Raw genomic sequence first — 12,916 nt, forward strand, 5'->3', positions numbered from 1 at the left:
AAATAATATTAGATAACGTGGAAAATGTTATTGCAAACGTGACAGGATTGTAAAGCCCACAATATATACCCCCACTTAAATTAAGGGGTATTATCACTTTTAGTCCACGCCAGAAACTATTTATATTTGGTAGCCGAAAAAGTATGTGATTTTTGTATATAACATATAGAATGTATATATACAAAAAATATATAAATTTTATATATATTTTTTAATATTATTTTTATAGCGGCTGTACAATATCGTTTTTTCACAAATTAAATATAAGTAGTACAATAGTATGGTTTTGAATTAGTAAACAAGTAAGTCGGCTGACGTGACAACATTAGATAGGAAGATTGAATCAAAATTTTACCTATTTATTTATTAATTCAGGGAGTATTTATTATTTATTAAGATTATTATCCTATCCTCCATCCTCTGCCCATATGTCCAACTAAGAACATAATGATGAATTAACTCCCTTTTTTTTTTTAATTCCTTTTTCTTCTGTTTTGTCTTATTCAATATGTTTCTTTCTAGTTTCCTTTGGGCAGGCTTGACTTTGACTAGTATGAAGAAATTCAACATATGATATGGGCCGACAAAAAAAGCAACTCACTAACTTTATTATATTTTTCTTGAATATACGAATATCTTGCTGTAATATACTTCCTCCGGTCCAAAATAAGTGATTTTTTGATTTTTTTCTTGTGGTACAAAATAAGTGATTTTTTCAGATTTCAAGAATGAATTAATTATTTTTTTCCTACATTGTCCTTGGAGTAAATAGTGTTGGAATATGTGTTAGGAGTATTTATGTGAGATAGTAAAGGTTAATATGGTCAATTCCATTGCCAATCAATGCTAAAAGGTGGATTTCTTAATCTGTGTGAAAACATCCAAAAAAATCACTTATTTTGGACTGGAGAGAGTAGTATTATTTTTACAACTATAAATAAGCTGTGAAGAAGGCCAAGGATTCTTCCAACTCTCAACTTGAATACATTTTTATATTTTCTCTTGATTTTCTTCTTACCTTCCTACAAGTTGGTCTTCTAGACTTCTTCCTTAGTCCACTATTTAAACCTTGTAATTTATTCAGTGGATATCAGTTTGAAAAAGCAAGCATTTCTGCATTAAAGAGGAAATCATTTTACTTGATATTTCTTAGAAGAAAATTAAAAAAGCTATGGAATTCACAAGTTTAGTTGATACTTCCTTGGATCTGAATTTTAGACCACTTCGAGTTCCTGATGGAGTACCGGTAAGTATATGAGATAATAAAATTTGCAATATATATCATGCTTGTTTTTCCCTAATTTAATGAATATGTATTCATTGGTTTAATTTGGAATATTGAGTCATTTCATTTGATTTCAGAAACAAGAAGTTGAGAGTAATTTTATTGGGCTTGGAATAGATCACACGCCAGTCAAGGATGAGGTTTGTAAATTCTTCTTTCCTTCTCTCTTGCTCAAGATTAGTTAGAAATACCAAATCTTTCTTCATCTCGATTCACTAATTGATAAGTATGTAATTGTGAAAGATAGAACTTTTTTTGTGGGGAGTGATATACCCCTTTAGGGAGGTTATTCACGAATTCAGATTAGTCGGAACAATGAGCTTTTAATATCACACAGTTCGGAAAAATGACAATAATAACAACAACAACCCAGTAAAAAATCCCGCAGGGGAGGGGTAAGAATCTATATTCCCTATCTCGTATTCTCTATCCCCTAAATTAGCCTACGCAGATCTTACCCCGACCTCGATGGAGTAGAGAAGCTGTTTCCGATAGACCCTCGGCTCAAGAAAACAAAAAAAGACGAAAAGAGACAATATATCAGCACCATCAACAGAAACCATGAAAATAATATCAATATCATAAGAACTAGAAAATAGATGAAACGCAATAACAACAACTAGTAATTCGGAAAATGACAAATTTTCTTAATTTTGTTTTGTTTTGTGTTGTCTATGCAGGCAAGTGATTTGTTAGAGGAACTAAATAGAGTAAGTGCTGAAAACAAGAAGCTGACGGAGATGTTAACAGTGATGTGCCAGAATTATAATGCATTGAGAAACCAAGTGACGGAGTATATGAGCAAGCACAATTCCACTACTACTACTACTTCAGCTGATGATCATAGCGCTGGATCAAAGAAAAGAAAATCTGAAAACAATGAAATATTGAAATCAATTCAAGGAGAGAGTAGCTCAAGTGATGAAGACAACTCTTGTACAAAGAAACCAAGAGAAGAGCACATTAAAACTAAGACAACTAGAGTTTATGTCAGAACTGAACCATCTGATACTTCTCTTGTAAGTTCCCAACACTTTTGAATATTACGTTCTTGATCATCATCTAAAAAAAAGGGGCAGCCCGGTGCACAAAACATCTTGCGCGAGGAAATAGCTGCAACCCTTAGGGGCGTGATGTATACAGCCTACCCTAATGCAAGCATTAATGGCTACATTAATTTTTTTCATTTAGTGCTTTCGATATCAAATGAGAAAAAGCATTAATGTTAATGTTTTGCAGATTGTGAAGGATGGATTTCAATGGAGGAAATATGGTCAGAAAGTAACAAGAGACAACCCATCACCAAGAGCTTATTTCAAGTGTTCTTTTGCTCCTAACTGCCTCGTCAAAAAGAAGGTACTTTAAACTTCAGATCCCCAAACAAATCTACGCCATTCTAAAATGGCAGCCTGCTGCACTAAGCTCCAGTTATGTGCGGGGGCCGGAGAAGGGCCTTAGCCTGCATTTATGCAAAAGGCTGTTTTCACGGCTTGAACCCATAACCTCCTAGTGACATGGCAGCAACTAAATATGCGCATTCTGAATGATTAAATTCTCATTTTATGTGATTCTAGCTTCATGGAACTAATATGTACCTCAAAACCAGTGCTGAAAAAAGAAATTGATTAGGGTGTAATATGTAAATCGAAAAGCAAAAATAATATCAATAGCTTGTATATGATAGATTTTATATTTCTTTGAGTGTAAATTGATTCTTCCTGACGTACAGTTAAACTAAGAGTGTTGCGGAGATATCTCATGTCTTTATCGACTAGGAAACAACTCAGCAAGTAGGAGTTATTAATTAGCTAGCCCGACTTTCCTTGAAATTCTACTTCCAGATATTTTGTGGATTGTATAAAATTTGGTGGCCCAACCTCAGACGCAAATTTAGAACAGTTTTAGTAGGTTCAACTGAACTTGTTATTTTGGTTTAAACTACGTATACATATGAAAAAATCCATTTAAAATATATGCATACGATATAAAGTGACACTCATTTTGATTTCATTAACTAACTCTAATTCTTGAATTCGTTTCTGCCCACTCGATTCTTGTTCTAACAATGAGTTGTTAATTTAATAGGTGCAAAGAAGCGTAGAAGATCAATCAATTCTAGTGGCAACATATGAAGGAGAACACAACCATTCACATCCCTCTAAAATGGACGCCGTTACAACTTCCCCTTGTAGCCGTTTAAACGGGAAGAGTACTCTTGGGGTTACTGCTTCAGTGCCATGTCATACTCTCAACAGCACAGAACCCAAAAACATGTTACAAATTGAAGATAAGAAAGTGGCTAGCAGTACAAGTACTAGTACTGCAGGTGGACATAAGCGCAAATTATTATCAGGAGGAGCTGATAATAATAATCATCAAAATAGACCAGAGTTTCAGCATTTTTTGATTGAACAAATGGCTACTTCCTTAACAAAAGATCCAAGTTTTCAAGCAGCCTTAGCTGCCGCCATTTCGGGAAAATTCCTACCAAATAATCAGACAGATAAATAAATGATTAAATAAACCAAATTTTATTATTGATGATTGGTGGACAGACAGGCTGCAGTTGTTCAATGTTTTTATCAAGTTGACTCATTGAAAGGTTCTAGAGAAAAACAGCCCACCCCACTCCCCCACTAGAAAATGTTGTAAAATGTAAATACTGTTATTGTCTCTTATGGACACAGTAGGTTGGACTAGGAGGTGCACGTGGGAATGGGATCTTGATTTGGGCTAATTTTCCATGGCAGCCAAAATTGGTTAGGTCTCAATTTCCTCTTAGTCTCACAACATCGAGATTTTGGAGGACTTGGATTATCGTTGTTGAATTCGGTGATATCTGCAATATACTGAAATAACTTTTAAAAGTCCAATTTTGTCCGATTTGAATTGCTTTTCTAGACCATGCATAATTGGTATGAGCTTAATATTTTGTAACTGATCGACTCTATAATGTTATTCATTTATTTTCACGTTACCAAAACATGCTTAGTGTATATTATCGGCGGTTAATTAGCTCTTAAATAATCGGATTGTGTAGATATTCTTTGGCAACTAATTAAATGAAATGTAACTAGTTTGTTAAGTATATATGTTTTTCTTTTCGTTTTGTGGTCGCTTTGACGAAAGTTCAAAAATTCAGGCCATGTTGAAGTCAAAAGCAGAAAACGCCACACGTGAGGAGGAGAAGTTACTTATCTGTAATAAAATTGTGTGAAAAAGGAGAGATTTTGGGAGCATAAGTACCGCGAGCTAAGGATTATTGATTTTCAAACCTACAAAGTTAATGCCTGCCTCGACCATAAACACTGACCAACTTCCCCACAAAACTCCAGATTATTCGGGCCTCAATTGGGTACCCAACCGTGACATTGGGTGGGAATAAAAAAAACATAAACGCTGACCAACCATCACCATATAATATATTGTTTCAAATTTCACACTCAATTTAAAAAGATGGAAACCGTTTCTTTAATGTATTATTCCCTCTGGTCCGTAATATGTTGTAATCTCTTTTGGTGGCGGAACGGAAAGCTATTAAGTTAGTAGTAAAAACAAATATAGAGACAGTATATAACATAAATGTAGAAAAGTATTGGTCAACCACCATTTCCTACGTTAATCTTTTAATGCATCTATGTATTTTTCGTTATTCTTTTTCAAATGTAATTTCTTAACCTGGAACGCTGGATGATTAGCCACATTCTTGTCCTGTGTTAAATTTTCAACCTCCCCCGTTTCCACCCCTACTAGCTGCAGATAGTCTAAAGACTGAGATGTACACAGCAAGGGGGGGAAAATAATCGCAAGGTCATTTATACACAAGCACTTGCCGCCCTTTCAACTGTATCGCAAACAAGGGCGCAAAGCCACCAAATCTACTACTAGGAGTATAAATTACATATCACTACTTTGACGCAATTCACTATGTGGATAAATTGAAGTCATCAATAGCTCTTATAAGACCCATTTCAGTTTCATCCTTGAGTTGTTGTTTCACTTCAGTCTTGGCCACAAGGCCATCGTCTTTGTCCATTCCATCAATTGCAGCTACACAATCATGAAATCTGAAGCAACTAATGAGATGGTCGTTTGTAATTCCAGCTACTTGCATGAAAGAGTACACAACAGTAGGCCCGACTCCTCTGAATCCTCTTTTAACTAGGTCTTTGCTTATCCCTTCTGCTTTTGATGTCTTCATTGGCACCTGCCTTGCATATCGGAACTGACTAACTATAGGTTTGTTGTTCACAAAACCCCATATGTATTTGTCGAAAGATCCAACCTCATCGATTATCTGAGAGGATAACAAGGGCATGGCGTCAAAAATTGTTTCCAAGTAACAATTACTACTCACTGACGCTGTTATATTGAGGAGCCCAATATGGATTTTACTTTAATATTTTAATAAGACAAATTATGATTTAGACTACTTTTATGTAGTCTAAAGTATACAGTTCCTATTTCAAAAGAACTAAATAAAAGCCGCTATCCAAATTCACACAAAAAAATTACTCCCTCCAGTTCACAATAAGTGACCAGTTTCCTTTTAGCCCGCCCATTAAGAAAATGCTAAATCCTATACAAAAATACCTAGTATGACTAAACTACCCTTATTAAATATTGGTCACATAGTTATAGTGAGGAGTGAGAAGACTTTTTAGGGATATGCACATAAGGGTAAAAGAGTAAAAACAAATTGAATTTTTTTTTTATTACATAACTGGACACTTATTTTGGACCAAAATGAAAAAGTAAACTGGTCACTTATTGTGAACCGGAGGGAGTAATGATTTGACCCTCATACTCCGAAACCCTTACTTTTAAAAGAAAAAAAAAATTGAGAAATATCGTTTCTCTTTCTCCTTTCAGAAGCTCTTTGTTATTTAATACACCCCGCTTCTAGAATACAGCACCTATTAAAAACACAGCTAATGCCTTATATTTCATAATCAAATCATATCTGTAGTTTCTGACTTTAACAGCACATCACATGCACCTGCCAACTATTTTGAAAATTTTGCACCAAGTACAGAAACCATCAGTTTTCTGAGAAGCAGAATTATCGACGGAAAGACTTTCTGCTCAAGACAGCTGATGCAACAAACGTAGACCAATTAACTCGAAACTATTGAGCTCTAATTTATTTGCGGCGAAGAAGCAATTTCCTGTTGCTATCTTCTTTCATTATCTAACGAGGGTCCCAGCACCTCCTATTACGTTTTGTAAAATTGACAGCCATCTTGGTGGAATTATCTAAGTATTTCGATTTATGAAGAAAAAGAAGGTCCAAGAGCCAAGCACTGAGTAGAACTTCTAAAGTTTTTATCCTAGCCAGTACGAATTCTTCTTCAAGACAAGGACAACCCAGTAAGAGAGAAAACTTTGCACATACCTTACAGGTTTGGCGTGCATTTTCAATAATTGCCCGCAGCTTTACCTCTGATAAGAGAGTGCTGGCAGGACTTCCTGGTGGTGCTATCTTCTTCTCATTTAGTTTTGAGACTGCAACTGGGTCAAAATTTTGAAAGACTTCTCTGCATAACAAATAGTTCCAGCTTTTGTAAGGCAACCAGATATGAAACAATAACCCATTTTCTGGTACTCCAAAGCACTGGTGCAGAGCTTAATGTACCTAAACGTATGCCTTTTACTGAGAATTGCTGGCCATGAGAGTTCAGCTAATGCGGTGCATAGACTGAGAAGTTCAAAAAGTTTCCTGTAAAATAGCAGTAACTCAGACTGAGCATCACATGAAATTGCCTTGTCATTGCATGCTGCACAAGAATAAGAAAATACAAAGTAGGAGTACGCACTTGTCGTCATGGACTGGAACTCCCCATTCCTCGTCATGAAAAGCAGCATATGATGGATCTTTTGGCAAAATGAAACCAATTAGCAGAGGGAACTAATAAGAACGTAACATCTACATTATAACAACAATATATCCTGCAAAAGGGATGAATACCAATATAATGGCAAATTCCAAAACTGGATCAATAACAGAATCCATCACAAACAATGAACTAACCCCCAATCGCAGACTTACCAAGATTAGCTATATGAGTCTTCTGTCTCATTTCCCCTCTGTTCAACCCATTTTATTCCACTACCAAATAATTTGTCTTTAAGGGAAAAATTAGGCTTCCCGTCACGGACATATACTACCGGAATAGCACTCCTGACAAATAATAAACCTATATGGATCCTTTTTTCTTTTAAATGAAGTAAGGTATTGCATTAAAGGCATCAAGAAGATGCAAAATAGATACAAGAGAAAACTCGGTTAACTCCTAATAGAAAAACAAACCTTTTTAGAACAGGGAGTTAACCAAGACCAAAAAGGAATTGCGACTAAACCATTGAGAGGAAACCTATATGGATCTTTTGCTTAGAATCGATCACGAAAATGGAAAAATTTACCCTGATCAACTTGTTGGAAGAGTTGCTACTTGTTCCTCAATGTAGGATAAGAAGAACAAAAGTAAAATCCAGCTAGAGAGCTAGATCACAGAACATCATATGTGTGCGACAAAATGGAATAGAGACGTACACAAACTATTAGTTTTGCATGCACTACATACTTATTCAGTATCAGGTTCCATGCCTAACACTTTGGCCTTTCTTAATTTTATCTGTTAGTTCTTAAGCGGTTAAGCCCAACTAAGGGAAAAAGAATCCGAAATTAATTCTTCCCCTCATCAGGTCACAGTTAATAGCGGACCCAAAAATGATCCTATCATAACACTTCTGTCGCTTCTGTTTCTTTTTTGTTTTTGGGTAGTATCGTACTCCTTTTATTTTCTTTTATTCTTTTTGAGAAAGGTAAACAATAATACTATCATATTTTTCCATCTTTAAAACCCAAATCTCATCATTAGGGCACGGAAAAGTATAGAAATGACTCGCTACATCTCATAATAGGCTGTAAACTCAAACACCATGGGAGGAGAAGTGGCAAGTGAGAATCCTATACACCTATCGCGGAGGGGGCTTCACTGATAGCGGCGCACCAGAGGAAGCCAAAGCTCAGTTATACCGCTATCGTGTCTAAGGTTTCGCAATCATGACAATGAAGGTTCTGGCCCTGCCCAAGGATTTTATTTATATCAATGGGGCCAAGACAGCAGCTAAGATTGCCACAAAGACTACAGTAGAGAGAGATTTTCCAGAAATGATTTATTATTACTTCAAAATGATTATGTTTCAGAGCTCATGCATGGACAGTCACTTAAATTTCCCGACATCAAGGACATAACCCATCACTCCTCTGACCATGTTTGATATTGTTAGACAACAACAACACTAAACCCAGTGTAATCGCACACGTGGGGTCTCGAGAAAGTAGTGTCTACGCAACCTTACCCCTACCTTGTGAAGGTAAAGAGATTGTTTCCAATAGAACCTCGGTTCAAGGGAAGCATAGTCACATCACTTGTTGGAAAGAAAACAATAGCGTACAAACCATGGAAAGGAAACAGTACAACAACAATAAACCCAGTGTAATCCCACAAGTGCAGTCTGGAGAGGGTAGTGGGTACACAACCTTACCCCTACCTTGTGAAGGTAGAGAGGTTGTTTCCAATAGACCCTCTGCTCATGGGAAGCATAGTCACATCACTTGTTGGAAAGAAAACAATAGCGTAGAAACCATGAAAAGGAAACAGTAACACGACATATTATCAACAACAGTAGGATAACAAGAAAACTGAAGCAAAAGAAATAACCGGTAATAATACAGGTCTAGGTATAGGAAAATGTGAGAATACCAATGATCCTACCGGTAAGAGAAGGATACGCTCGCGGCTACCTACTAGCCTTCTACCCTAATTCTCGATCTCAATATCTTCCTATCCAGGGCCATGTCCTCAGTAAGTTGAAGGTGTGTCATATCTTGCCTAATCACCTCTCTCCCACCATGGCCAACCTCTCACTCTCTCACACTGGGGCATCTTGGCATCTCCTTTTTACATGCCCGAATCATCCTAGCCTCGCTTCCCGCAACTTGTCTACCATGGGGGCCACTACCACCTTGTCCCGAGTATCTTCACTCCTAATCTTATCTCTTTTAGTATGTCCACACATCCATCTCAGCATCCTCATCTCTGCTACTTTGCAACTTCTGTACATGAGAGCTATTGACTGGCTAACACTCATTCCATACATCATAGCCGGCCTAACAACCACTCTTTAGAACTTACCTTTAAGTCTAGGTGGCACGTTCTTTTCATATAGAACACCGGAAGCAAGCCTCCATTTCATCCACCCCGACCCAATACGATGAGTGATATCCTCGTCAATCTCCCAATTACCTTGGATTATAAACCCAAGATACTTGAATCTCTCTTCGAAATGATTTGTGTAACAAGCCGCACTTCTACGTCTGCTTCGTGAGTTATATCACAGAATCTGCATTCCAGGTACTCTATCTTAGTCCTGCTCAGCCTGAAACCATTAGACTCCAAGGTCTATCTTTATACCTCCAACTTGGTGTTAACACCGTCCTTCGTCTCGTCAATCAATACTATATCGTCCGCAAATAGCACGCACCAAGGTACCTCTCCTTGGATGTATTGTGTCGATTCATCCATCACCGGGGCAAATAAAAACGGGCTAAGTGCAGATTCCGGGTACAATCCCGTCAAAAATGGAAAATGACCTGAGTCTCCGCCACCGTCCTCACTTGAGTCTTGGCTCCATCGTACATGTCCTTAATCACCCTAATGTACGTTACATGTTGACAAAAGAAAAAGAGGAAGAAAAAAGGCAAATAAGGGAAAAGATTGTTAAATAAGATGTCGGAGATGTGGTTTAATAGAATCATGCTAATGTATAAATTATACAACCATGCATGTTACTAATATTCATGCATCATAAAGAAAAGTGCTCAACTTGCATGGATCAATAGATTCTGAGGCTAGTTTACAAACTAGTTAATCAGAGTAATAACCCCCCCCCCCCCCCACCACCACCACCACCTTTTGGCACTTGCCCTCGAAGTTGTTCAATGCAAAGGTGCATTCTCATCAAACTTGTACATAGAACCTCACAGACGAGCATACATGTGTTTGTACCTATCAAACATCCTTCTAGCCAACAGCCCAGCTACTCTATATAATAATTAGTAATAAGACACACATCATAACTAAGAACACACCACTAGTTACTTCAAAAGGAATTCACAAAGCCGGTGGTCAGTTAGATAAGACTGGCATCTCATAAAGAGCCATGTGGGGGCACTTAGAGAAGCATGCACACCTTGTAAATCATGTCTATAAGACTGCTCGGCGCTTACAAGACGATCCTCTTTTAATGCCCAAGAAAATCAAGTTTACAGCTCGGACACTTATTAGGCATATGAGGCATCTTAGGAAATGCCATGTACCGATGACTGCCCAATTAATGATGGAGAAATTTCACTCCTTTGACCATTCTCTTACCTTCTTTGTTCATCAAAAAAAAAAATATGAAACTTAAGCGACTTCCTGAACAGGCGTATGCTACTAGTTTAGAATTGCTTTTACCTTCTTTACATACTAGGTCAAGTGCTCCTCTTCATTGCCTCAAGCAACACCAGGAATGGAATTAAATTCCAACTTCAAGAACTCAAGAAAAAAGGGAAGTTGGAAAAGGGTATGGAATTAAATTCCAACTACAGGAACACAAGAAAAGGAAAGTTGGAAAAGCCTTAGTACAAGCTGTCACAGATAAGCATATTTACTCACATTAATTTGCGTTAGGTGGTAAAGGAAACTGGAAAGCATCTAAAAGATTAACTGTCAATTAATTACCAGATTTCCCCTAACTTAAGGCGACCATTACAGGAAAGTCTTATCCAAAGAAATCGGATCAGGATGTAATTGGGGATTCAACTCGTATATAAGATCAGCTTCGTGGAACAGCTAACGTTATCCAATACGTAAATAGTAACCATGAAGATAATCATAATCTGTAGGAGCATTAATACTAGATTAGGTTAGGATATAATAAAGGTAACGGCTACATCAATCAACAACGAGCATTTATCTAGATGGACAAGCAATCTAGCTGGTATCCAACAGCATAGCACTATATAACTCAGATGGTAGCAGGCTTGAAATATGACAGCTTGAGGGCACAAGGCTTTTCAAAATGAGATCAATGAGTTAGCTAATACTCAGAAGTCGAATGAGTCTCCTGAACTCAGCTGAAAGTAGAACTAGCCCAGCTTTGAAATACGACTGAACTATTCAGTCCATTGTTCTGTGTCCCAATAAAGTAAAGAAATCCAAGCCCCATCTACACTTTTACATACTTCAGTAGTACATTTAAAGATGAATATTCATATTCTAGCAAAGACCCACATATTTCCATTTTCTGCTGCTAGTGGATTAACTAGAAGGACTCCAAGAACACCAGTGTCAGAAATGCTATCCCACGATTATGTAAGAAACTTAAGAAAAAGACAATTTGTAAGACACTTAACAGTGCCTTTGCCTTATCAAAAACATTCGCGAGCGTGACAACCCGAGCAGAGATTTTGTTGCCCACGAACGCCGAAGGAGTGATGAAAACGACTCTTTAAAAAGACATATTCAGCAAATGAAATTGCAACATTATAGAAGTGGACATACCAGTAGTTGGGGTCACCCAAGCACACCTTTTCTTTATCACTGAAGCATCACCACTGACGGGACTGGGAGACAAGCTCTCCACTTCACCAACAGATTTTCCACTTTTCTCCGACTTGTCTACTTTCGGGCTGCATTGCTTCCTTCGTCCAGACTTTGGCGTCAAACTACTGCGGCTCAATTTCCCCGTCGATGCTCGGCTATGGGAAGAGTCTGTTGAAGCATCGGAAGAACAAGAGGCATTGAGCGACAAATTGGGCCTCATCAGCAAAGTCCTATGGTCTTGCTGCTGTCTCAAAATAGAAGGAACACTCCCACATTTCTTCGAAGCAGCCACCGGCGACTTTGATTGCGGCAACGGATCAGCTCCTTGAAATTTCTTGCCCTTAGACTCTTCAGTCTCAGCTGGCTTGTTGTTAGTCTTAACGGGCTTCTCAATGGGCTTCCGGAATTCAACGGATCTGGCCTTATTACCCGCCGGCCCAAGTACTGGTCGGACCTCGGAATCAGCATGGTTCATCGATTTAACCCTAGGACCTCCAGACATTGAAGCAATTACAGCTCTAGAATTTCGAAGAAATTAGAATTTTAAATATGCTAGGGTTGGACTGCTGTGAGAGCAAAAAAAGTGAAAGGAAAAAGAAGGTGCATTGTAATTGTTGTGGACCGGAAGGTAGAGAATAAGAACCCTAGAGAGTTAAAGAGCACATTATCGACGAGAAGAAGAAAATGAAGTAGATTGGGGTGTTGGGAGGGGGGGGGGGGGGGCAGACAGGTTTAATGGGAAATTGGAGACTGTCCGATCTAGGAAACTAACGGCGACTTCTTTAAGGATGTTTCTAGAAAGAGAGACCATATTACTACGGCTCTTTCTTCATTTTCATTTAAGCGTGATCAACAAACGCCACCACTTAACTTTTGCCACGTATTAAATATTTGTACGTTCTTTTTCTTTTTGCGCTCTCTTTTTCTTTTCCCTTCTTATATTATTATTTCTGAACTATTATTCGTACACGCGCGT

At 37.8% G+C, this 12,916-nt stretch overlaps 2 protein-coding genes across 2 annotated transcripts; one reads left to right on the forward strand and one right to left on the reverse strand.

The window, feature by feature from the left end:
- LOC109223822 (probable WRKY transcription factor 40) lies at positions 956–4,168 on the forward strand. Its single transcript, XM_019388261.1, has 5 exons — positions 956–1,246; positions 1,363–1,425; positions 1,966–2,304; positions 2,525–2,641; positions 3,371–4,168. The coding sequence occupies exons 1-5, from the start codon at positions 1,172–1,174 to the stop codon at positions 3,794–3,796; spliced, it is 1,020 nt and encodes a 339-aa protein (XP_019243806.1). The 5' UTR covers positions 956–1,171; the 3' UTR covers positions 3,797–4,168.
- LOC109223823 lies at positions 5,046–12,702 on the reverse strand. Its single transcript, XM_019388263.1, has 5 exons — positions 11,899–12,702; positions 7,102–7,159; positions 6,921–7,004; positions 6,681–6,822; positions 5,046–5,582 (listed from the first exon to the last, which is right to left on the reverse strand). Exons 1-5 carry the CDS (start codon positions 12,440–12,442, stop codon positions 5,211–5,213), a joined length of 1,200 nt encoding a protein of 399 aa, XP_019243808.1. The 5' UTR covers positions 12,443–12,702; the 3' UTR covers positions 5,046–5,210.

The sequence above is a fragment of the Nicotiana attenuata genome, chromosome 3, assembly GCF_001879085.1.
Source record: "Nicotiana attenuata strain UT chromosome 3, NIATTr2, whole genome shotgun sequence".
NCBI classification, from domain to species: domain Eukaryota; kingdom Viridiplantae; phylum Streptophyta; class Magnoliopsida; order Solanales; family Solanaceae; genus Nicotiana; species Nicotiana attenuata.